The 26,827-nt window shown below is 42.0% G+C and overlaps 1 protein-coding gene across 3 annotated transcripts; it reads right to left on the bottom strand.

Annotated features, from left to right (window-relative positions):
• Nucleotides 1–22,821: 22,821 nt before the first annotated feature.
• ABRACL (ABRA C-terminal like) lies at nt 22,822–26,796 on the bottom strand. 3 transcript variants are annotated; one of them, XM_017737280.1, is made up of 3 exons: nt 26,661–26,796; nt 24,550–24,616; nt 22,822–23,383 (listed from the first exon to the last, which is right to left on the bottom strand). In XM_017737280.1, the coding sequence occupies exons 2-3, from the start codon at nt 24,608–24,610 to the stop codon at nt 23,199–23,201; spliced, it is 246 nt and encodes an 81-aa protein (XP_017592769.1). In that variant the 5' UTR covers nt 24,611–24,616; nt 26,661–26,796; the 3' UTR covers nt 22,822–23,198. The 3 variants fall into 3 exon arrangements, with proteins under 3 accessions (XP_017592769.1, XP_008634205.1, XP_017592768.1); XM_008635983.2 differs by having other exon boundaries at nt 26,670–26,751; XM_017737279.1 differs by lacking the exon at nt 26,661–26,796 and adding an exon at nt 26,469–26,636.
• Between the last annotated feature and the right edge of the window lie 31 nt (nt 26,797–26,827).

Raw genomic sequence — 26,827 nt, 5'->3', positions numbered from 1 at the left:
TGGCGCTCCGCCGCGGGGGGGTGGGGCGGGAACGGGAGCTGTAGCCGGTGCCCCCGCACCGGGGCCGGATGACGGGCGAGGGGGGCGGGGGTCTCCGTGGGCGCTTCTCGCCGCAACCCCGGCCTCGGCCGTGCGCTGAGGGCCGCGCTCCCGCCGCGGCGTGCCAGGCGCTGTGAATGTCCAGACAGCGGGAAACAGCTGGAAAATGTCACCTGAACGTGCAGGAATAAAAAGGGAGTGGAAGGAAACCGAAACAATGCGGTCTCGGGGGTTTGGGGGTGCGGGTTAAGGAGCACAAAGCCTTACAGCAGCACAGCCCTGACTTTGAATTTCTCAGCTTATGTGGTTCCTGGTAGGGGTATCTCCGTGGGCGACGAACAGCGGGGGCGAACCCTGAGGACATGAGCTACAGGAAGACTCAAACTGCTGCGCTCGCATGGAGCAGAGCTGGAAGTACCGTGCTTCGACAGAGGCGTTGTCGAGGGGCAGCAGCCTCATTTGCAGGAATCCGGGCTCGGTGGGAGGCACTGCGGAAAATTGGTAACTGATAATCACGGGATTCCTGCACGCAGGGACGCGGGATGCTGCCCGTCAGCTGCAAAACAGCAGCACTTGTGACGTGCCTGTTCCTGGCTGACGAGCAGCAGCTCACTGCTCATAGGTGTCACCTGCCCATATGCTCACATTGGTACCCACCAGCTTATCCAATTTGGGAATAAAAAAATTGCAGCCTATCATAAGAACATTACACCAACTCCTAGGATGAGCCGTTATTCTGAGCTTGGCAACCTTTTCCTTGCACATAAATTAACTTTTTTTTCTTTCTCATCCAGATCCTGGAGATTAGGTTTCCATGACTTCCTTATGGAAGAAGTACACAGGCATGCGAGAAATTGAGCAGTTATGGTTACTGGTCTGTGGCTGGGAGGACAAGACCATGCCTGAGCTGTTTGGGCTCCAGAGATCAAGTCAAAACAGATGGGTCAAAATAAGTGAGGTCTCTCTAATGGGAAAGTGCCACATTTTGTAAGTCACAATTTTGTCTGAAGTAACTTGGCAAACTGTTTGACTGGAACAGTTCCCAAATCTTTTCCTTTTAGAAATGGTATACATTTGGATTATCTTGTACCTGTAGCCAGGGCCTTAGTTCCTGAAGAAAATTAGCCACTGTATTTTCAAATACTCTTGAAGCAACTATCACATGAAGTTTCAAGTCAAATAGCCTAGTTTCTTTGCCTACAGACATCAGCATTTCAGAGATATTTTAAAACAGTCCTTGTGTTGGGGGAAGTGTTCTGAAATTATGTACTTTTCAGGGTCTTGCATTCCCCTAGCTAAATGTCCTGCCTACCTTAGTTCACAGTTTTGAAGCTTCTAAATTGCATTTCTATCTAGAAACTAGAGGAATGGAGAAAGTGTGGCCAATTTCTGAGGCTACAAGTCTGGGCAAATCCTGATTGCAGCCACCTCAGTTGAAAGACTTCGATCTGTTTTGGCAAGAGCAAATTTTACCCCTAGTTCTGTAGGTTTACAAAGGAAAAAAAGAAAAGGGTCCTTTCCACTATTTCACAGGCACATAAAGGTGCTTGTCTGCTGTAACAGGGGGTCAGACCTCCAAGGAAAACTTTTCAAGTCTTCAAGTTCCTCTAAAACAGTGAAAACTCCATGGATGTTAAATAGGGACCTGATTCACATGTCCAGAGTAGGTGTGGAGTGTCAGACTAAATGGTCCAGTTTGAGCCAAGACAGCAGCTCCTTGCTGTGAATCAGAAGAGCTGAAGGAGTAACTTCCATGGCTGGGTACAGGGGTGTAATATCTCAAATATCAGTTTTGCAAAATTTAAGCTTCCTGGTTTGGAAGGTCAAATCTTGGTGCTGTGCAGCCAGCCTTTATGCTCTTGCAAGGGTTGTAGGGAAGTTCTTCTCAGTGTGAGATCACAGACATCAAGTGCAGACATCAAGTAATTCATGGCAGTTTCAGTAGTCACAGAGATCTGCTGTAATGTTCTGGGGGTGAAAAAATTCTTCTGCAAGCTGGCAAGTGCTGATGCTACCACGTATGCAGCCTGATGTCCCTCGCCTTACCTGGCAGGGGAACGAGATTGGCAAGGTCCCCCTGGAACATGTCCTGCTTAGACCCATGGTCGGTTGTGGGGTAATGAGGATCCCTACTGTCCACCAGCCTCTCCACAGAGGCCCTCCCCCTCCCTGTGCCATGGAAGTGAGGTGGCTTTGCTTGGGTCTGCAAGTCCTTCCTGCACATCATCAGCCAGGACTTGTCCTGGAGATCCATCTTTCTGACAAGGGCAGCAAGTCTACACCAAACTGTGCTGCAAATTATCAGCAAATTGTATCTCCACAATCTAATCCTTTGCAGAAGCCTTGTTTTTCATAACTCAAAAATAAGTATCTCTTTTTCTTTCTATATATAGTACACAGAGTAGTTGTGACCAGTTCACTCTGAAACGGGTTATTTTAAAAATCAGGTAATTTGTTATATCATTCACACAAATTTTGGAAAACTTAACCAGATTTCTGTTCACGCTTCGATCTTTTCCATTTATTGTACTTCCTCAGAAGTCCTTTTATCAGAATAGATACAATCTCCTTTAATAAGTAAACAAGGAAGATGTTAGCAGAACATGCCGCCTTTCACTGCATTTTCTTCTTATTTGTTTGTGGTTTTTTATATTTTATTTCTTTCCCGAACATGCCGCCTTTCACTGCATTTTCTTCTTATTTGTTTGTGGTTTTTTATATTTTATTTCTTCCCCTATACAAAGACCTAGCAGCAATCCCAGAAAGCTGACCTTAGCATACTTGATTTGCAGCCATTCACAGATTGTTAAATCTCACTGAATTTTGATTTAGAACATAAAAGGCACCTTAAGACCCAGCTGCAGTAGTGTAAATAGCATCACATTTGTATACTTCAAGAGAGCTGCACATAGAAGAATCAAGAGACTGAGAAAATGTACTAAGTCTGTTTTCTACAGAGGAGAAAAATTCCCCTAAGCAATATATTTTAGGTTTACAGGTATTGGCTAATGGCTAGTATTTCATTCTTGGTGTAATCTCCTTTGAGCTTAAAAAATGAGCTTGAAAACATCAATAACAAATAAATTACTGCACCTAATCAGCACAATGATATAGGAACAAACAAGACTTTCTCAATAGATACGGACTAGACACTTGAAATCAGGGTCAATTGACAAGAAATGGGAGAAGATAAAATAGTGCCATTTTACTTAAATTGCTGACAGAGGGAGAGATATTCCAGTCCATGGCTGTCAAAAAGTGTGAGAGAGAGCTAATGGGAAGATATTGTGAATCATTATGGAATCTTCGTGTCAGAAATATTTAATACAAATAACCTGTATTCCAAACTTTCTATGTAGGTGCTTTTATGTAAGCATAAGTTTGAAAAGAAATAACTAGATTAAAAGAGTGAAAACTCAAACTCAGACCTCTGCAGTTCTCCACAACAAATGTTCATTCACGTCCAGGTTCAAGCTGATCAAATATAACTACCCATAATGAAGAAATAAAACTAAAACATCCTTTGTGGGAGATAAAGTGGAGTACTTTATTTATTGCTAGCTATTACCATCACCTCTCCAGATAACAGATTACTGCTCACCCAGCTGCTTAAGATGACTAAAAACTCCTATCTGGACTCCAGTTAGTCGTCGTTCATAAATACCCACTCTGAATAGAAACGAGTCCCTCATCCTCTCACTCTGTGGCCCCCATCCGTGATTTCCACTGGTGCCACTTTCACCTCCCATCCCCTGTTAGTAAAGCCCCTTGCTGAGTGCCTGGAAATATCTGTGCTGCAGCTCCCCTCTCCTCAATGGCTTTGGCTCAAATTCCAAAAGCAAGAGATGAAGTGATTTTGGTTCTTCAGCCCAGTGTCTGTAAGTAGTTTTGGTCCTAGAAGTCACTTACCATTTTCCCTAAGTTATGTGAAGCCTTCCAACTTTTAATACAATATAAACGCTGGGTTTCCTGAAGCATCTTTCTCTGTCCCTGGTGTGGAATAGTGGCAGACAGGCTTGTCACAGTTGGCCAGTGAAGTTTGTCAGGGAAAATGGGAGCTTCTCAGCTCAGAAGTAATTTGTGACAACTGGCTGAATGCAGACTCTTGTGAAGCCACAAGTATTTTTCAAGTCTTGGGAGCTTTGCTTCCAGACCACCACATTCACAGCTTTTGCAACTACTGAGGGAAAATTGGTGGCATTTCTCACCTTGACTGCTGCTGTTCAGAAGTTGGTAGGTGATGAAGCTGAAGAAAAATATATCAATTTCACACAGTTATTGCTGAGATTACAGGCAGGGTACAGATTTTCCATGGGAATGTAACATATCTTTGAAAAACACCTGATTTTTGGGAAGCTGCAAAACACAAAATTATCAATAACCGGGAAATTTTTCCAGTTCTCCATGAGTGTTTACTACAAAGAAGTTGTTAGTTAGCATTTCTTTCTGCCATTTCTTAAGGGAAAAAAAGGGAAACATAACATATAATGTGTCAGCTGTTACTCATTCTTTGAATAATGGAAGCTATTTTCTGCAAAGGCTCCAAGCCACACATGGGCAAGTTTTCTCTGCGACTGTGGGATGGTGATATAGCAACAGTTGTTGAAGGAGAAGGGATGGGGGAGTCTTTATTTCACTTTTGTGGTGTTTACTTTTGAAAAACTCAATAGAGTTTCCAAAAATCCAGCAGGGAAATATTTGCCATCCCTGGGTTGAGCAACAGGCAGGGGATTAGTGTATCCTGCTATCACTAATTATGTGTAAATGCAGGGGTTTGGGGATTTATAATAAGATCTCAGGAGATGGGTTCTGCTATTACTAATTGCTGCTACTCAATTGAATGGGAAGATTGGTTTAGACATCTGTGGTAGGGAAGCTGCAAAGCTCTGTAGAGCTGTACATGAAATTAAGGAAAGTGGTGGTGTATGCAGTCCCTTGAACTCAGGGGAGTTTGAGCACTTGTGATCAAAGGTGAAGGTCCTGACTCCAAAGCAAAGCATTGAGCATGATGTTCTCCTTGTGCTGAAATCCAATCCCACTTATTTCCAGACCTTATTTCCCAGTGATGGGACCAGGGCAGCTGCAGCACAGGGACAAGGTTTCTTTCTCCAGCCTCCTAAGCATAGCCAGTGCAGCAGGCTTACCTGTCCCTTCGCAGTCACCAGGTAAAGCCCTTCACGGTGGTAACAGTGATCTGTTCCACATTCCATGTCTGAAAACATCACCGAGGTTTGTAGCAGTGGCATATGCCCACTGCTGGAAGCAGCAGGGCAGGCTGAGCTCAGCGCTTGCTGTTCTCCCACTATCCTCATTCTTACAAACAGATGGGCCTCCTGTACAAGTCATGTCTCAGTTGCATTTAGCTAACAAAAGCAACAATTGAAATCTCCACTGCACCCACAAAGAATAATGAGGATTAGAGTCTCGTCCAGTGTGCCGGAAGGCTCATTTGCATTCCTTGTCTGGCAATTCCCCTCTTTTCCATTTTGTGAAAGGACCCTCTCCCCAATGTCTTTCTGTCCCTAAGACAAGAGAACTAAAAAGCTTTCTTTGATGGGGGAAAGTGGAAGATCTTGTTCATCACATCTCATTTATACATAATTCCTACACATCATACACTTCTGCCACAATTATGACTTAATTCATTCCTCTCCAGAAAAATACACCAATCGTCTCCGTGGTTGCCCTATTTATCATCTCCGGCTGTGGGAGCTGGTACCGGCCAGGTGCAGGGACAATGGCTGGCTATTCATTTCTCTGCACCAGCTGTTACCCTCAGCATGCACCCAGTGTGGGTCCTGCTGGTAACAACCTGGTTATGGCTGCTGCTGCAACTTTAATTTTATTTCAAGAGCTAATCCCGAATGATTGTTCTGAGAACATGCCTAAGTATAGTGAGGGGTAAGTATATTTTACAGAAAGACATGTTCCAGGCTTTAAATCTGTCACAGAATAGCTTATAGGTCTGTGTGAACTTTTAGGGTTTTTCCCCCCCCCGACTCAGGGGAGATGCTGACTGGTACAGTCAGATAATGCCAGGTAGTGAATCACTCCCCTGCTATCAGCATCCACCAAAATCTGTGTTCCAGCATATAGGTTAAATGTAACTTAAGGCACCAGCAATAGCCAGTGCCTGATAAAAAATGTATGGATGCCAAAGAAGAGCCCACAGTATATTTCAGCCCTACAAAGATCCTGGAGCCAACAGGGAGCCTATTCACTGGGTATGCTTGTGATCACAGGAATTGGTCTGCTCCAGGCGGCTTGGAGGTCTTAGGACAGTGCTGATTCTGGCATTTGACTACATGGACCCAGAGAGGAGAGGAGTTCATAATGAACTGATGGCATAGAAAAGAAGAGAAAATTTGTGTACTAAATGTCATGAGGCCTCTGAAGCCTGGACTAAGGATCCAGGTCCCAGTCATTTGCTTTCAGAAACATGAAATCCATCATTTTCCACTTAAAAAGCAAACAAGACTGTCTGGGTTTTCAGGGAAATTCTGGTTCTGGTTTCAAGTTTTGCTGTTCACCAAAAGATTAACTGCAAGGTTTTTAAAAATGGCTTTGAACAAGATGTATTGTAACAAAGGAAGAGATATAATTTGCAGCTCTATGAAAACAATGTAAAAAAAAGAGAAATTAAACTCAGAAAATATTTTCTTAGCCGTGATATTCACTGATTCACAGATCTCTTCCAACTAATTTTTTATAATTCATAATTTTCAACTAATTACTTTACTTTCAAACCTTTTTCATTATTATTAAACGGAGACAAAACCTACTCATAGCTATGTCTGTTACATTTTACTTAAATCGATTGGATTTTCCTCCCCCTCGTTCTCAGCTCAGTCTGTTATATTATCAAAATTCCACATTGAAGAATGTACTTTCTTCCTCTGAGATTTCTGCTCACATCCCTCCAATGAGAGAAGGAATTTGCCAGTACTTTGACCTTTCTCTTTCTACTAATCCAGCTTGAATCGGTAGATGCCAAAGGCAGCTTAGTTATTTCATATTTTTCCAGTTTTGTCTGCCAACAGTGCATCATTCTTTGTATAGACTCAGGTCTGAAGAGTAGTACATTTTGTTCTTTTATAGGCCAACAGAACAAGACAAATGGGATGCTGTAAACACAGTACTAAAATCCACAAATAAGTGAAACTGCAAGCTTGAGAGACGTCACTCAGAAATAGCTTCAATTCCAATAAACTCGGTATTAGTGATTCAAAACTGTGTATATAGCCAATTAAACCACCAGTTCATGCTGAGATACAGGGATGGGGACTGCTGGATATTTTTTGTGAATATTGACTTTCCTTACAGGAAATCTGCCTTCTCTTCCCAGCAATTCCACACATTTATGGTATGATGTTGAGCGAATCATCCGCTCTAGTTTAAAATCTCATGTTCCTTAGAATAGGGGCCATGATATGGATGTTCTTTGTAAAATTCCTTGAAATCCATTACTAAAGTCAAGCCTTACACTGAAAAATCAATGTCATTATGCATTTACAGAACAACTTCTCAGAATGCTCTCCTGAAATTACACAAAAATGTATACAGCAATTCAGCAGTTAAATGAAGCTGTCTGAAAAGGCCATATTCCCAGTTCAAGGACAGTTTGGTTTTTTCCTCTCTTTCATTTTCGGCTTTGGCCCAAATCATATCAAACTCAGAAATCATTAGTATTTCCCGAAAATGGCAAGTTCCAAGGGAAAAAAAATAATCAGAAATAACAAGGAAGGATGGCTTTCAAGAAAAATTACATTCCCAAGTGAATCCTGAATTATAGACAACGGGTGCCTCAGGCAGGGGGTAAGGAGGAAAAGAAAATTAGTTGCGCAGGATGCCTGAAGAGAACCAAGCAGACCTTGGTATTTAAATTAGTGTTTCTCTTCGTTTCTTGTTTTAACCTCAATGCCTAGCCAAAATTCAAGGTTCTATAGTAATTTTCTGTTAGGAAGAGTAATGATAAGAGAAGCAGGTGTTTTTGACACAGCTCCACTTGTTTACAGACAATGTACAAAACTTTACTTCCTTGAGCAAGGCAAAACCAGCAAGCTGGAGACAGCTTCTCAGAAGGGGGTCTGGCATGGCCAACTGCCAGCACTCAGAACAGCAAGATCCCAGGAGATTTTCCCAGCACCATCTTCCCTGTGCTTATTCACACTGTAACTTATGCTTGGCTTGACTCCTCCCTCTTGGGTCCCCCTGCGCTGCTTGTATGGAGACACAATCCAGGCACTGGGTGTTGCAAACTGAGGCCTCTCTCAAAGCCCCCGCTGCTGGGCACAGCATTAAACTAAAAGAGGCCACCTCAGATAATTTCAGTGAAAAGTTGAAAATAAGCTTGCATGGCAATCTTAAAACTCAAAAAGGAGAAGATAAGAGATTGCCCAATGTACTTGCTTTGCCACAGAAACATACCCTTTATATGAGGGTATTGATTACTCTGGGCCTGACTGCTGCTTTGAACATCTGAGGTTTGTGATTTTCAGGAGCAGACTCTGTTAGGTAAAAATTCAGTACACTTCTGCCCCAAGAAATATTTGGGATGACTTGGGCAGGATGAGGACGGGTAAAAGCAATAAATAACACAAAGGGGGTACACAACTGCCATCAGCATCTCCACTTGGCACAGTCATCACTGTTTCTGCCACAGGCTGAAAGGTCTCTCTTGCTGTAAGAAGTCTTTTTCAACTTCCAAAGGAAAAGTGGGTTGGATATCACAGAGTTTCACACCAGGAAACATGCATGAACTCACTGTAAATGATAATAATGGAATTGTACATATGTAATTTCCAGCAGAAAAAAATCTTCTACCAGCCAGAAATGAGAAACTAGAAAAAAAATGGAGACTTCTTTTTCATTCTGTAACTTGCTATCATTCCTTGAAATCTCCGAGTAAGACTGGGGGCTCTGGAGCAGATCATTTAGTCTCCTTCTCTCTTTTCCATATATAGGCCTCTGCATTACGGAAATGCAAAGCTGGTATTGGAACCACAAGCTCTATCAGTTCTAGTGAAACCATATGAAATTTATGGAGTATAGCTCCAGACACATGATGAAAAGGGTAGAAAGTGTGAAGGTGATATTTAGTATTTGGAAACACTGAGAAGAGGTGAAGAGTCTTGGAAGGGCTGAGCTTTTTCGGTTTTCCTAAATTCCCTTATCTCTAATCTGAAAGAGTAGGTCTCTCAGGTATTGAGTTTAAATTTAGATTGCAGTGTTGTTTACTACTCTGTTACATAAGTCAGATATATTTAATGTCCAGACCTGTAAATCCTTTGCAGTGAAACAGGGAAAAAAAATGAAGTCACACACCTATTAATGGAAGCGTATGGATGAATGGCCTGTGGGGTGTTCCCATTGACTGCTGTGCTGATTTATATTGTTGTCATCACAAACTTTTTGTATTATCTCTCATTGTACTCAAAGAATTTTGCTACAATTAGATTGAAATTTGTCTTCATGGGAGGTATTGCCCTGACCGAAGGATGAGGATGATGTTCCTGGGCAATCTGTAATATAATTGGCCACTTAAGACTGCCAGCTCACATCCACTGGATCTTCATCACCATACATAGGACCAGCCCAGAATCTGGGGAATGGTTAACCACAGGATTTCAAAACACCCATACCTGCACTAGACCTTCAGATAAAAGATAAACAACCACCTTTGTGTGGCACCAAGGAAGGGAAAATCCAAGCACCTCCCTCCATGGTTCAGGAGGAGTTGAAAGCAGCTGCTCCTGCTGGGGTTCATGCTCATGCTGCTGGGGGGGTAATGTGTGCACACATTGCAACTAATCACACTCTGTACATCAGACTGCAAAAACCAAGACAAATTAATCATCATTTCACCTTGCCAAGTAAGTAAATACTAAAATATGCATCTTGCATACAGGAAAAACGAGTCATCAAGCTGTCACAGAAAGAGCTGGGGCCGGTGCCAGGACCAGGAAACAGCTATCCAAGCTCTCCGGTGTGCTAGCTCTCATCCTGCTCCCCTCAGGCAACACAACTGATCCCCATAGGAGTTAAACTCAAGCTAGCTCCTCTGGAACAGGGGAAGGTGGCAGCCCACCTGTCATGGTATCCCTCGCACCCTCTCTGTGAGGAGCACATCGCACTTCCTAACTTTTGGCTACTTGTAACTTGTTCTTTGCTGAGAGGGAATGAGGAGCCACATACAGTAGTTCTAGGGGATTCTGATTGCTTCTATATTAGAAAAATAGCAAGCACAAAAAATAACAGTGACAAGCTTTGAAGACCAGCTAATATTTCATTTCCATCTAATTTTCAAAATTTCCTATGTGTGCATCCAAAACACAGATGAAGATTAAAAGCTTCCCATTAAAAAATAAAAGCAACACCCTGGACTTTCCTTAATCTCAGAGGCATCACAGTGAGATCTTCACAGATCCCCTAGCTGACTATTGTTTTCAAAGGCAGGCCAACACAAACTTCTTGCTCCTGTTATTATAGCTCAGTTCATCCTACAGACTCTCTGCTTGCAGGACCATGAGATTGCCTGTCTTGATATACACATGCAGGTACGGTTCAGTTTGCAGACCTTCCCTCTCCCTACAGGACAAAGAAAGAAAATGAAATAAATAAATAATTTTTAAAACCTTCAAACCTTAGCAGAGAAAATAAGATGCTTGGACAAACCTAGTGCTCTGGGGGAACTGACATTTGATTTTCCCTACTAACACATCAGTAATTCTCTGTGCTACAAAAGAACTATGTGATTCAGCTTGTTTGCTCTCAGGGTTGTTGCTGAAGTCCCCTAGCCACATACTCAGGAAGGAATCCTTTTATCAAGAAGCTTTGCACTTTGCACCACAAGTATTGTACGTGGCTGATACTGCCCTTCATTATAGCCTTGAATGGGACTGACTGTAGTGATGTGGCAGCGATGTGCTGATAGCAGAATTTAGCTCCAGTCTGATGAGACAGGGCAAACACAGATTTCAGGAGGGCTAATAGCAAGAGCTAGGTCTCTGTGGACTTTACTAGCTCAGTATCAAAACCCTGGTGGTCCAAATTACCAGGGACTCCAGCTATATGAGGAAATAAAAGTGTGGTAGAGCAAAAGGAATATAAGGAAGAGAAAATAATTTGAACCAACTGGAGGAGTCCATCTCCAGCCAGAACAAGCATGAGTGAAGGTGGTATTTATGTGCACAAGGATAGAGGGGACAGATTTTGTGTGTGCTCAAAGCTGGCTAGGGAAAGCAATAAGCTCTGTCCAGAAAGTGAAAGGATAACTTGTTCTGAATTAAAAGAAAAAAAAAAAAAAGGATAATTGCCACACTGGACTGTTCTTACTCCACCTGTGCAAATACTTCTGTATCCAGTGGCAACAAATCTTGAAGGTCCATCTGCTTCTAGTCAACACATCAACACCCACTGATCCTACCTCACATGCACTTACTCTGTGTCCCCTCATTTTACCAGATCATGGAAACAGAGGAGGAGGAGGGAGAAATCCAGTGGATTTACTCTAATCCTTGAATGCAGCTTTGGATCTGCTTTGTATGGTCTCAGAGCCACCCCCTCATCTATATAAACAATATATCATGCTGAACAGGAGATTCTGTACAGCCCATGGAGAAGAAAAAGGAGAGAAAAAGGGGTAGTGAGACACAGTATTCAGTTTAGGGAAATATAATGTAATAGTGGCAGAGTTTGCATTTTATGCCAAAAAAAATCCCACCAGTTTTCTCAGCTCTTCGTATGAGAATTTGCTGAAGTTGAGAGGCAGAGTGTAATTTTACAGACTCTGACACATTTAGCTGACTAGCAGAGCAAAAAAGCTTAGGAAATACCTTTCACATTCAAAGGTACAAAATAATACATCTTTTGGTTAGTATCAACCTGGTTTTCCACATGCCTAGGATTTAAATGTAAATCTCTGCCAAGCATAAGGAGTTTTTAAGAGTGTTAATCACCTAGCCCTTTTTACAGTGTGTGAAGTGATTTGAAATCATTGGGGGACATTAATACTTTGTGGAGAGAGTTCCAGGATAGAAGACTGCAGTTTGCAGCACTGCTAAGACATATAAATCACTTCATCTGTGGTGGAATGTGATGATTTGAAGCCATTGGGTTTGGAAATGGAAAAAAGACTTGCTCTTGAAAGATTCAAACCACTTTGAATATATTGAGCCCAATCTTACAGCTCTGATTGAGACATTTTCAATAAACATCAAAGTACAAGCTGCAAAATCAAATACTTTCTTCTGGAAAACTTGCAATAGAACTTACCCTTTCTAGTTCTGCATATGTTTAGAAATACTGGGTTTAATCATACAGCAGTTTGCACTTGATGTAATCACCTGCTGTTGTGCAAACTGAGCTCAAACACCTTTTCTGATCTAGTAACATTGTACATCATTTTACCATCTTTGTGAAGTGCAATGCCACAGTGGAGGAATGCTTTGTTCTGCAAGGGGAAAGAAGCTGGAGAGACAGTATTCTTGCTTCCACAGGACTGCCCTGCTGTAATAAGCAGAAAAAAAAAGATGGACAAACACTCACAAAATTGTGTAAGTTAGGTAAAATGGAAGTGGGAAAACAGTGGGAGCACAGCAGCTTCATTCCTATAAGTAACATCAGCCAGAGAGTAGGAAAACATTATCATCTTTACCATCTTGTCCTCTAACTTTGCTCATTGGCAATCTTGAGGACTGGAGCTTGCATCCAGTTTACATATTATTTATGCAAGTCTTGCGCTATCTGAGATCTAGTGCTGTGCTTATAGGAAATGCTGAGAAAGGAAATCTCTAAAAAAGGATTTAGGAACAAACAGCTGTCAATTGGTGATGCTTGGTAAGATGTCATTAGTGACACAGGATCAGACAGGATGTGTTTAAAGATTACACTTGCTTCTAAAAGCCATTGTGTATCCACAGACAAAAGGAATAAAACACATTTCTAAGTTTACCAAACTTTTAAGCACACCCAAATCATTCTTCGGAAGAAGTTTCCCTGCCTTTTGCTATGACTTCATTTAGCAGTAAGAATGATCTGAGAGAGCAAACTGAACTTGTATGTGCAGGTTGTGAGGAGTTACATATTTAGCTTGATTAGTTTTTGCTATTGCAAAAGATATCTGAGCTTTTCTGGAGGAGCTCAATTGCTACCTCTGCCTCATAGCAAGCCTTTGCAGGTCTGGAGCAGGGAGTGGTGACATGGGTGCTGCCTGCCTCCCATGGAGCTCCGTTCAAGCTTGGATGACAAGCAGCATTTTTCAGGTTGCTACAGTCCTTTGGCCATCTGTGTTTACTCCACCAATATCCTGCCAAAATAAGGGAGCACAAGCCCTTTGTGAAGGGATGGAATAGTGTACTACCAACAACAACTCATACACACATCCAGAGTGAGACCCTGCTTATCCATCTTCCTCATGAAGGACTTGTATGTAGAAATGCATCCCAACATGGAGATAATGCTTATCAATGAGTATATATGTTCATCATACAGCACTTATATGATATGCTTTAGAATGAGGTTAAATACTCTAGAAATATAAATGGCATCTTCTGTAGAGCCTTAACTTGGAGTGTATGTATGATGGAAGATAACCTTTAATTAAATGTTATTCTTTTTTTTTTCCACAGGGATCTTGTCATAAAGGGAGAACAGTGGTAAGAAAAAGAAGCAAGTTTCTTTATTTGGCCCGCCATGTAGGAAACGAAACTTCTGAGAAAAATAAAGGCAGGAAACTAAAGGAGAGCGCATGTGATGCCTTTTCCTGGTCTTAAAATCAAGACTCATACATGGTTAGAAGGGGAAAAGGGATTTTACCTTGGTATTTATTTTGAGGATCCTTAGGCGCACACGTCCAGGTCATATGCATCGAGATGCACCCAGCTGAGTATGCCCCAAAAAGATCGGGTATAACATTATAGGTTTTACTAATTAGCATATCTATCAAAGATTCCCCTATGAGAGGCTCAAGTGAGCCCCCCTCCCCAAGGAGCCTTCCCCTGGATGGTTCTCTCTTAGTTTGCAAAATGTGTTCTGGAGAGGACCTTGGGGTCTGGGGCACACTGGTCCCTAACTATGAAGCTTCTAAAATGTTTGGTCTCTTAGCTGAACAAACAAGTCCAAGAATGTGGGCAAAAAGCACTAAGAATACAGAAGTTGTAAAAAGGTATAAAAGGGGTATAAAAGAAAAGGCAAAAAATCATCATGGCATCACATATCTTTTGGAATAAAGCAAGTGAATATTACAAAATGAAACCCTGCCACTGCTGCACACTTCCTCCCTGACTGTAACCACAGCTACCTCAGTCTGCTCCATGGACGGTGAATTGACAGTTTAGACATGACAGGGTGGAAAAGAAGTGTCCAGGTTAGTATAACATGGGCCAAAATTAGAGTACCTGGCAGCTTTGGAAATCAGGAAAGACCAAATTTTGCAAGAAGAGGGAGGCCCAGAAACATCACAAGACACCAAGTGGGATTAGGTACATTTTGATATCCTAACTCTATGTGATACAATGTAGTTTTTACATTATAGAAAATGTGTAGTTGGCAAAATTTGCATTGGGACAATTTTTAAATTCCACTCCAATACATGAAATACTCAAGTTCTCATAAAGACCAGTTACTCTACTTGAAAACAATGTCAGAATGTACTTCCCCAATTTTTCTTCCCATTTTCACTGGTACATTAAATGACTTCATTTCAGAAGTAAGAGAAGGAGGAGTGTTAGAAGAATCAACCAAGATTCATCTGTGTAGGGCTTCTGACCAGGAGGTTGCTGTGCATCAGGGAATCAATCACCCCCTCCACAGCAAACCTGAGCAGTCCCAGGCCTGTGCTGTGCCACACTGAACATCCAGCAGGGCCTTCAGCCTCAGCTGTGCCGCACAGATTGACCCCTTGACCATGGGACAAATTGCCACCTCATTATTAAGAGAGGAGCCTGTGGGCAGCTCCCATTTGGTACCAGCAATTAGACCATCCCATTTGGCCTTGCCCTCATCTGAAAGTGCAACAAGAAGTTCTCATGAAATCATCCTTCGGGAAAAGAGTTGTTTTCTTATAAGGAAATTATTTACTAGCTCAAAGAACCATAAAGGAAGAACTTTTCCTTAGAAGGTTCTGCCCAGAGAAAATACATACGGGGCCTGTCTGATGCAGTGCAATCTGAAGCAACATAAGAATTACTTAACTATGTTTCTGTCTTTATTCTCTAATTAAAAGGGCTATTTTATTAATCTACTTGTTGCCAGCCATTCTTTCTGAAATCCAGAAAGAGCCCTGCACTGTATTTCTCTCCATCTCTCTTTCTCACCTTACCACTAACCCAGTGCAAACCAATGTCTTATATGGATTTTTAAAAAACTTTTTGCTGTAATAGTGGAAAACAAAGTCTGACAAAAAAAATATTTGGAAAGCAACTAAGTGAAAGTCTAGATGATACTGTCATTTGCACCATTACATCAGTAAAACAGATGTTCCAGTCAGGAGTGGCTTAGTGGTACGTAATTGGACAAATTCAAAGGAACAATAATTCCTCTGGAGATTTTCCACCAAAAAGCCCTGGTGCTACCTGGAAAGCCATAGAGATAGGATCTGTGATCAGATGCCTTAATGAGAACTTTTTCTGGGATTTATGGGCTAAGAATTCGAAAGGTTATTTTGTCTACCCTTTATGCAAAGATGGAGATATTTTGCAGTATAACAGGAAGGGTTATGTTGCTTGGGCATGCCCTAGAGATAAAAACTAAAACAAAAGAAAATAGATACCTGTAAAATGGACTGCTGGTGTTATAGAGGCACAAACTCACTCTTTACCTTCTCCAACTAGGGCAGAGATAGTCACCCCAAAAGGCACATCTCAGGCGTCGGAGGTGGAGGCATCATGCCCACTCCTCAGACGATGGACCTCCAGGTGAGGAGGAGCTACATGGCTGTATCCATGGTAGAGGCAACAGTGTCTCTGGAGCAGAGCCTCCTCTCATAACCACAAGCAACACTGGGCAGAGCACCCAGTGGAACCTCCGGTTTTCTCAGAAGTTTCATCCCGGGCTTCTCCCCCTGGATTGCTGCCTTCCAGCAACCAGGTGACCATATCATCCAGCAGCCTTCACACCTGTACCACCCCAGTGAACCTTTAAACCTGAAACACATCTCATGCCTGGTATGGTTTTTTAAACAGTAATGGTAATGGGTTAAGCTGGTAATATAAACCATGAGACAAATGTGTCTAGAGCATGATTTTATGTCCAAGCTGTGGCCTTGGTATCATCTGGTTTAATGGTATGGTAGCCCCAACTACTGTGGTTGTGAAGCCACAGGATCATGGTGCATGAGTGGCTCACACTCTACCTGTGCTGAGGAAGGGAACGTGCATAGATAGCAAGTGCAGTAATATAACTCATGATTTTCACACTGATTGCTTCTTTGCATTCATAGCCACAGCATAATACATGGCTTGATCTCGTGTGAACTGCCCCATTGACTTCTAGATGTTTGCAAAAATAAAGATTCTATAAAATACAGAAAGCATTCCTAGAAATTTGATATTAAAAAAAAGTTATTTCTTCTGTAGCCCCACCTTAGCCATACAATACCCTCAAGATTTTAGATTTAGTGAAAACATTACTCTTGTACTGCAGACAGCAGCTTGGAAATATGACCACAAAAGTAAGGAAGGCAAAGAAAAAGCACTTCAAGCATTCTTTAAAAAAGAACTTTCCAAAATATAATTTTTGCATCAGCCTCTTGATATTCTTGCAGCCTGACTCACTGAGTGTGTGTGGGAGAGGCAGAGTGGGAGTGAAGGGATGGCACTGCCATTTAAAAAATTATTATAAATAGATAAAATGCCAACTGTCTGTACTTTACCCTCAAGACACCATTAACTGGCCAAGATTATTGCCATCATCTGTAACTAACAATGCAAAGATGATTAGTTTTGTTTCTTTAATTTAAAGGAGAGTGTCATGAGACTTGACAGCAACACATGCAACTTGAAAGGAACAGCTCAAGTCAGCAGTTTTGAGTTTTCTAGACAGTTTTAGAGATGTTTCTTTTTTTGTTCAAAACATAGCAATTTAAAATATGTGCTTGCATGATCACAAGTAGTCTGGATTGCCATAAAGCAAGAATTTGCAGTATCATTTAGTTTGCACTGTTTATACCGTTTACTCCCTCTTGCTTCTGCTGACATGAGCTGGTTTTGTTTTCTTTTCTGCAGAAGTGTTTCACCCCTGGCTGTCACCCACCACAACATCCTGCCGGTGCGCGGGCTGCAGACCGCAGAGAGGAAGGTTTGACTTTTACATCCAAATGCAAACCCTGCTGTCTTTGGCTGCTTTAAAAATGTAGGGGAAGCACGTTGTGTACAGGCCTAAACTTAGTACAGGCAGTGGGACTGTGGTATTGCCATGTTTTAACCCTCCATTTTCTGGGCCACATATTGTTATACTTTTAAGACAAGATGTGTTCAGTAATGTCAACAAAGCTCTCAAGACCCATATTATGGTGCACATCCATGTATGGGGTCCCAGGCATGATTGGGAGCTCTTTTTCTCGCTATGCAAGGTGTCTGAGAGGGAACCAAGCTGATGTGTGCTACAAGCTAATGGGTGCCTTCCAACCTGAAGTATTCCATGACTTTATAAACTGCCAAAAGTGTTCATAGAGAAGAAAACAATTCTGAGAAGTCCCACTACAGCAGTTCCCTGCTATCGGACCAGCTGGCTGGGCGTGCTTGAGTAGAACACAATGCAAATGTAAGCACACAGAGGGGCATTGTTTTCCACAACACAAAGACACGGGTTAGGGAATCCCACTCTTGGCTCTGAGCAAGCCGTTCAACCTCGATGCTGCTTGACACAGAAGCACAGACCAGCTTCCCAAGGAGCCTGAGGCACAGCTTTCTACACAGCAATTTCTTTTCACCTGCTGACATGTTTTTTAGCACACCACGTGCCATGCTGGGCCTGGCAGCAACCTCCACCCACCCACTGCTGATGCTTGCACCCCCTTCAGGCCAGAACCATTCATCAGAATAATGAAAGGTGTCTTAGTGGGTGCTTAAGGAGAAAATTACAGACATTTTTGTATAAAGCTAAGGACTACTCCGTGTCCCTGCTTGCCAGCACACATCCTGGGGGACTTTGGGCATGTGTGTCTTGATTCCCTGTGGTCATATGTCTGAGACAGGCACTTTGGTGTTCAATAGAGACAAGGTGGCAGTGCCTCTGGGTATAGGAAGGTTTGCATGATTTCAGGTTCCCAGCAAAGTTTTCCGGTCAAACCTTAGGTGTCTGTGGACTTGGAGCTACCAGAGTACCTTGAAGATGTCACATACGAGAATTTAAATATTCCAATGCCACTGAAGTTACCTGCAACACAGTTATTTCCATGTTTGTATTGACTTCAGTGTGAACTGCTACGTAGTGCTGAAGTCCTGACGAATGGTGGTGAGCATCTTCAACTGCTGTTGATTTTCTTTTTTTTTCCCTAAGAAAACTGAAAGCAGATTTCCAAGAAAATCATACTGTGCTCCAAAATAAAATTTTATAAAGGAAGCTTTTTAGAACATTAGCTGCAGAGATGGACCAAGGCCTCTTGACTAATAAAGACCTGGCAGTAATATGTCCTCTATTACCAAAACTTCGCAAAAGACCTAATTCTGCAGATACAGATGATCAATTTTACTAATATAATCTTCTGTGGCATTTACCAGACTTAGCAAAGACCAGGAAATTCAGATCACTATATTCCCATTCAAACATAATTGTCATTTTACTGAGTGTTTTCCCACTGAGAAAAAATAGTCAGGTTTTGAGTACCTGTTGTAGCAGTAAGTACGCATAGTATGCATATACAATTACATGGTACACACTATTGGCCTCTCTGGAGAACAGCTTCAAACATGGCAAGGTGGCAGCAAAACTCTCAGTGTCACTCAGCTTTCAGTGGCTGTGCAGGAAGGAGCTCCAAAAAGGAGGAAGGTCATGGACATAATGCTGCTATATTTGTGAAAATGCTGAACTGGAAAATGCTCAGGTCTGACTCTGAGCATTTCTCTGAAAGAAGTTTTGATCTGGATCTGATCTGACAAGATGTAGGAGAGCGTTTGTAGGTCAAATTACTCCCTCTCTAGGTTACCAGGCTGATATTTGAGTCACTCAGGTGCTTTTGCAGAGATGAGCATAATCTGCAATGACATCTAGGCTACGCCAGAAGATAATGCTGCTTCTGGTGTGTTATTCAAAATATGTGCCAGCAGACTGGCTTTGGCTGCTTAAATACGCACTGCAGTGCTTTTGTGGCTAAAGCTGTACTCAGAGTGGCAGAACTAAACTGAACTGCCACCCTCAGGAAAACTTTATTAGAATAATTTTACATTAAGCAGTTTATGTAACTAGGTGTTAAAAACACTGCTTTCTAGAAACACTGTCAAGCACTTAACCTCAAATAACCCATTCAACTTATTGTAAAACCAGAGGTACCTGGAAATATGGGCCACACAGATTCCTGGAAATCATTGCACTGGAGCAGCTCTTCAACCTGCTCTTGATTTTCTTTGAGAATGCCATTTCAGATCAAAATACTGAAGATATCTTGCCTTGAAAATCAAATTGTTAAGAGATCTAAGCTGGTATGGGTTTTGCTGCTGGGAGAAAAGGCAGATCACATGAATTTTGCAAAATTACTGACTTTGCCCATTTTCAAAAGAAACAGGCTGGGCTTTTTTTAAGTTCTTGAAAGCATGATTCCCATCATAGAGTTAGCAGACAAAGGATTTTCAAGTAATGCTGAACATAAATTATGCTGCAGACTGTGGAACAAACTTTTAGAACTGTTTTTTATACTAGGTGGAGGTGATACAAAGGTATCATTAAGGGTTAGTGTTTTGGTTTGGAGCCATAAGGCCTGTCCTGTGACAATAATTGGTTCATGTGGTGTCATCTTACCAAAAGCTCTGCAACTGTTTAAACATACTTATATTTTGTGCTGCTGGAGCAGAGGAGAATCTCAACCTATTTCTAGAACATCCAAGTAATTTTAAAAAACCCTCTAAGTATCAGTGGCAATATAAGAAGTTTTCAGTATGTAAGAACTTCCTGCTTGTTCTTTCCTTTAAGTGTTTTTTTCGTGGCAGAGCTTTACACAGGTGTGAATGGCAAAAGTGACATTGCTGTCAAGAGAAATCCCTTGGAGCAGAAAGAATATCTCCAGCAAAGCTTTGGAGGGGACATGAGGAATGAGAAAAACACAACATGAATTTTCAAAATTCATTCCAATGTGAGAGGCACATAAATGACAGTATTGCATGTATTTCAACCCTTACTTTGCTCATGCTCCCAGAAAAAAAAAAACCCAAAATACCATGCTCACAAGAGAAATAGCTGCAAAGTTTAAGATGTCACCACCCACCACAAGAGGTTATGCAGACCTGCACCTCAGCACCTTCACAGCTTAGTTAAAACTCCTTTGAAAAGCACGTTTATCTCCAGTCACTGGATTTTGTATGGAAACAGCTGAGAGGAGTGAGTGTGAGTGCACACACTCCACTCCCTCAGCTACTCTAACAGTCCCACCTGAAGATATGCACTGGTGACAAATTGTATTAGCTAGATTTGCCTGAAGCTCATCTAACCTCTCATCAAGGTTCCACCATGCTCTCAGATCTTATGGAGACTGAATTAGTCAAGCTAGACTTTTGCTAATTTCCCGGCATTATCGCAGGCAGGTAACAGCCTTACTGATAGCTCTTATGCTGTTGTCAAAAATCTCTGATTCTTCATACTTCCCCATAGTCAGAATTACTTTCTATTTTGGAATGACTGGTGCTCCTGGCTGACCTGCAAACTTCCTTTCGACCCACAGCTGGCAAGATCATGAACCCATCGCAGTGGAGCGCTGATTGTACTACTGTTTATAGAAATAGGTAGTTCCTCCCCCCAGCTTTTTCTTATTGTGTCAAGTGCTCCAGGAACTACATCTCATGTCCAGGCCATTTGCTGTGGTAATTATTTCCTCAACAGATGTGTGGTCCCATGCATGGGAAGAAATATTAGTATTTATATACTCTGAAAAATATCTCTAAAAAAAAAAAAAATTAGAAAGTCAACAGTGCTTGTATATATAACCTGAAGTGAAAACCCTACACAATTCTGAGGCCAGTAGACACTGGATTAAACTTTGTACTGGGTGCAAATCCTTGGATATACATCCTTGTTCCTGTTGTTCCTCTCCTGCTTTCAGAAGCAGAGAGAAAATGAAACTCAACTGCCCCAGGCAGTACACAAGCCACATTCTCCTCTGATTGTTACAGATTTATTTTAATTCCAAGTTTCTCTGTCTCTTTCTACATGGTGTTCCCAGAAGCCCTGAGCACTTTTATTAGTATTGTTAAGATAAATCTAAAATAAGAGAGACAAAGGTCTCTTCCTAGTCCTGTCTCGGCTCCAACTCAGCACTGAGCCTTATATTTACTGGTTTGGTTGTTTTGTTTTTACTGAATTTTCACGGCTGAGCCCTTCAGTACTTAAGGAGCTGTCAAGAGCTTGTACCGAGAACTACTTCCTGGCTGGGGTAGGTTGGTGCCCTCAGTACCAAAACGGGCATCTCACAGAATCACAAAGCACTTGGTATCTGTCAGCATACTCCGGCCATTCTGTGAATCCAGACAAACCAGACTCAGGCTTGCAGCAAATAGAAGCAGAAGCAAAAACATCTGTGGTTATCTGGCAACACAGAGCTGTCTGGTCTCACCCCTCTGGCAGAAGGCCTGGGTCTCTGTCCCCCTTCTTTCTGCCTGTGGAGCACAGGTGTGCAGGCACTCGCCAGCTCAGGTCTGGAAGCAGAAGTGCTGCACCAGAGTGAGAGCACTGGGGCCAATGAGCTGTGCTGAGCTCCTGCTCTGCTCCTCCAGTCCAGCTGGCTTGGACCCAGACAGCTCAAGTTTCTCTGCATATCACTTCCCTGCTCTCCAGATTCTGGGGCCAGCACAGGCAGAGGCAGCCCAGATCTGTTTGCACACAGGATCTAAGTTGTTTTCCTGTTGCACAAAGCAGAGCAAAACAAGATGAAAGGGGTAGCAGCTGGAACTACACAGCTTTGTACAGATTCCATAACCATGCACACATTTGCTGGATCTGGAAATGAGGAGATGCTTTTCAAGCATTTTGCACTTGTAAAAGTCTGCTAAGGGAAATTCACCCATCCTGCAACTTTAAGAGCTACAGCTGTGGAGCGTAAGCACAGAGCAGGAAGCAGTTTTGCTTACCCACAGCTGCCTTCCTCATGCAGCAACTCTTTCTCCCTACTGGAGGGTGCACTTTTACCTGATAAAAAGAATTGGCAGTAAGCTAGAAAACAATCAAAAGGGCTTTTTTCTTCCACTGCCCTCCTACTTTCTGCCTGGAGAGATTCAGAGAAAGTAGGACTTCTGTGAGGAAAAGAATCACAACCTGAAGCTGCTGTACTAACTTCCGGTTAACACTGCATGAAAGCATTCAGGGAGCTCCTCACCCACTTCCTTCACAAGTCTAGAAGACGAGAAAATGAAAGCATATGACACTGCCACAGATGAATGAGGTACATTCAACATTCATGACTTTTTGTGCACAGTCTGGTCAATCCAAAGGGCAGTCATTCTTCTATTGAATCACGCTGCAAAATGATTTCTCTCTCACTGTCCTGTTTTCTGAACAGTCCAGCTGTTCAGAAATACGCTCCTTGCAGGAATTCAGTTTGCTTTCATTTCAGATTGCAAATAAAAAGAGAAACCAAAGCAGTAAGAATAACACAAATTTAAGTATGTGCTTTTATTTTATACTTTCATGGCACATTTTCATTTGTAAACATTAAATAACCAGTCCTCTTCTTCAGATGTTGAAAATAACCACCAGACATTTGAGAGAATTACCTGAGATTTAAAAACAAAAAATAAAAAAAAAAAAGAAAAAGATCTGGCATCTTTTACATTACTCACATACAGTACCATTTTAGGAAGACTTACAAAAGGGAATGTTTTCCAAAATAGGACAGTTTTCTTTTGACTATAAAGCTATACAAAATACATTAAAATGCCTTAGAATGATCAGCCTTATTAAGAGGATGTGGCAAATCACTGTTTCAAACAATTCCATTAATGCATAGCTGAAACACTGCATCAGTCCTGCAGCAGCATGATATCCACATTGTCGTGAACACCTTGTAAAAGCAGCTCTCCTTGGTAGGTGACAATCTTCCGTCGTTTTGCTGCCTTAAGCGTTCCCACCAAGGCTTCAAAGAGGTTGGCACACTTTTCATCAGCAAACAGCACACCAAATTTCACACTCACTTGTCCATCAGCATCTAAATAAAAGACATAATGTAGATTTCCTTCAAGTTAGGAGAGTACTGGGGAAATAAGGTAACATACAGAACATTGAAAGTAAACCCCACTCTGTTTCCCAATTTCTCTGGGATCATATTATGAATGCTGATGATAAACAGTAGGCAGAACTCCTGCCTAATCTAACTTTGCCTTTCCTTCCAGAGACTCATATCGAGGACCACATATCTGCTATGTTTACTTTTATTGATGACTTCCTGAAACCTATGACAAGCACAGGCTATTGAACCTCTTCACAGTGTTTGGAGGAAAATAGTTTTAAATAATTAAAATCCTAGAATCCTAGAACATCTCAAATTGGAGGAGACCCCTAAGGATCAAGTCCAACTCCCTGCTCCTCCAACCTAAATCTAAACCATACATGAAAATACTTTTTTCACAATTTTTTCACTCATTAGTATTTGAGGTTCACATTGAAAAGGCTGCAATGTGAATTTTCACACAAAGCAACAATTTAAAAATATATTTTAAAGTTGTGTTATTCCTAAAAAGCAGATGCAGTCATACAAAATGCAAGACGTACATATCCATTTAGGTTTTGAAAAACAAGTGGAACTGAACAAATGGCACCAGAACTGACGTATAGGAGCAGGCAGCACAACCACAAACTGCATAAATATTTGTAAAGAAAGGAGTTTTAGCAATGAAAAACAATCTTAAGAAAAAAAGGTACCTTCTAAGCAAGTTTAAGGAAGTTTGGAACTATACGTACAACTCCTGGATTAGTTTTAGGCATACAAACCAACTTCTTCCAAATAATACAATCATCAGCAGAATTGAAACGCATGAATTCTGAAGTAGAGAAGTTACCAAGGAAGGAGGTGGAAGGAGGAGGTGCAACTTTCTTCTGTGGTGACTGTAGCAAGTATTGAAAACGTGAATCTTGCAGCTGATTCAGGATTCAGGGAGCAGGACTTCAAGCCCACATCCTCTCTGCTGCAGAGGCTTAAATGTTTAACTTTATAACAGAACTACTTTAAAGGATGGGACATAGGTGGTACTGTACAGTTCAACATTAAGTGCATATGTAGGATTTCAGGTTACCTAAGCCTGCTTATTTAAATTTGCCAAGTTCATAGCTTGATATAACATGACTACATCTGTACAGAGACATTACAATACTTACTTTTGGTTCCCAGCCGCCGAATCTCCTCAACTAAGAGGCTAATTTCATGTTCCACGTTCATTGTGGTCTAAAAGTAAAATAAATTTTTACAAAGTTATTAGGAATCCTGTAAATCCTTTGCACTGTTCTGCCGTGTTCTCAGTTCTTTAGGGATGTCACAACACTTCATAAATCCCAGGAGCCTGGAGACACACGACTACAGGATAATCTAGGATTTTTGTCTTGAACAGATGAAGAGCCTCTGCACCTCCACATTTGAAGGGAAGAGAACAGAAGTTACAATCTTGTTACATTCTATACACAAATATAAGGAGCCAATCTCAAAATATGAAAGATGTGGGAAGGTCAAGGAAAAGGAGGGTTGTTTGTTTTAAAGAATGAGCTTAAGCTGCCACAGAATCAGAGCAACTCCTTAACATCACAGGTCTTCAGGGGCAACTTTCCATCGACGGCCTCAATTAAAATGGAACATCTGCCTTTGAATTTCTCTCTGGGATACGTGATAGATTTGGTTTCTTAAACCACACCACAGCTTTCTACATGTGCTGGGAAGATACTGCAGGCATCCTGCTGGTTACAGACACACATGGTGTCCTTAAGGACAGCAGCTCCTGCACACCTGCTACTGAGAGCAGAACTGATCCAAACTATGCAAGTGACCTGAGGCAGTTAACGTTTTTGCCTTTCATAGTGATCCTGAAAATCTACTAATAATTCCAAACATATCCTGGGCACCCCTTTGCCCTGAAACACAGCAATTTGCACCAATGTACACCAATGCCTTGCAACAGCTTAGCCTTAGGCAGCCCAGCATATGGCAACGCTGCAGTCACACAAAACACTATCTATCTATAGTGTCCAAGGTTAACAACTACAGACACCTGAACGGTGTTTTATGACCTATGCTGTGCAAAGCAGCATCAACACAATGAAACCATTAGACATTGAACTCCTCAAGCAAAAACCGGGATTAAGGTAGGCAGAAGAAACTAGGCACCACAGACAAAGCAAACCATCAAATGCAGCTTCCACGGGTGCCAACAATGCAGCCTGGAACAAAAGCCACTGAGAGCTTCTGGAGCTGAGCTAGCTAAAAGGGGTTCAGTGAGCACTGAAACCCACTCTGTTGTTCAAGAAACCGGGATTTCTGCACTAGTATGTAAGTGGAGTTAAAAAATAAGCATCTGAATGCATCACAAACTCTTCCTAAGAGAAAAGCTTCCCCTCCTTTCTTACTGAATTAAAATAGGTAAGAGCAACACAGTTCCACTTCCTGAACCCTTATGATTTATCCAAGAGGCAAAAAACCCATTGCAACAGAGTCTGATTTTAAGATCCAAAATTCACATGCAAAAATTTTTTCTTTTTAACATGCAAAATTGAGCAAGGTTAATTATCAGCACGGGTTTCATGCAAAGCCCCAACCAAACCACAGGTTCATCCCTAGTGCACAGGAACAGCAGCAGACTGACAGGTGACATTGCAAATGGACCACCACTACCTAGGGCAAGGCAGCAAGGCTGCACAGCTGCAACTGCCTTAGGTGAATTCTACAAACTTCTGGATTTTGTTTGAGTCGGCACTAAATAGATCAAGTCAGCAAGGAAAATATGACCCATCTACTAGAAAGCTTACACTCTCACTATTTGTCAGACTGCCAGTTCTGATATTGGTCATCACAATGGCATAATTAGCTCCTCTTTGAAGACGTTCTTCTCATTTTAAAGGCTCTTTTTTACCTTCAGCTCTTTAAATTCACGTTAATTTCTAATTATTTTCATACATGTACACCATCAATATAAACTGCAGTATCTAGAATGAAAAAAGTTAAATTCTGCATTATTAGGCAAGACTTTTGAGATCAGAGAAGCATGAGCAAGGAGTTGGGATGCTCAGTATTTCAAAACTTAATTACTTGCCTTATACTGTAGATACTCAGCACAGGAACTGTCAAAGGTGCACACCAACTATTAGACTCTAATTTAATTTCTGATGCCAATACACTGCTGCAAGGCAGTACGTGGTATGGAAACTAAACTTCTCCTTATTTGGTGCAAACGCGCCGAAGCGCTGCGAGCAGACGCACACACCCCCACACATCTGTCACCCACCGCGCCGACCTGTCCCCTTGCCGGCACTGATGGCTCCTCGGCAGGGCCGCGCTGGGCGGCAGAGAGCGGCTCCCTTCCCACACCCCGGCGGGATCCGACTCCCGCCGCCGCCTGCGCAGGGAGCACCGGGAAGCGGGCCCCGCCCGGGCGAGCGGCAGGGGCACCCC

This window comes from Corvus brachyrhynchos, unplaced genomic scaffold (assembly GCF_000691975.1).
Source record: "Corvus brachyrhynchos isolate BGI_N302 unplaced genomic scaffold, ASM69197v1 scaffold6, whole genome shotgun sequence".
NCBI classification, from domain to species: Eukaryota; Metazoa; Chordata; class Aves; order Passeriformes; family Corvidae; genus Corvus; species Corvus brachyrhynchos.
The sequence above is the reverse complement of the archived record's forward strand: the minus strand, read 5'-3'. Positions and strand labels throughout refer to the sequence as shown.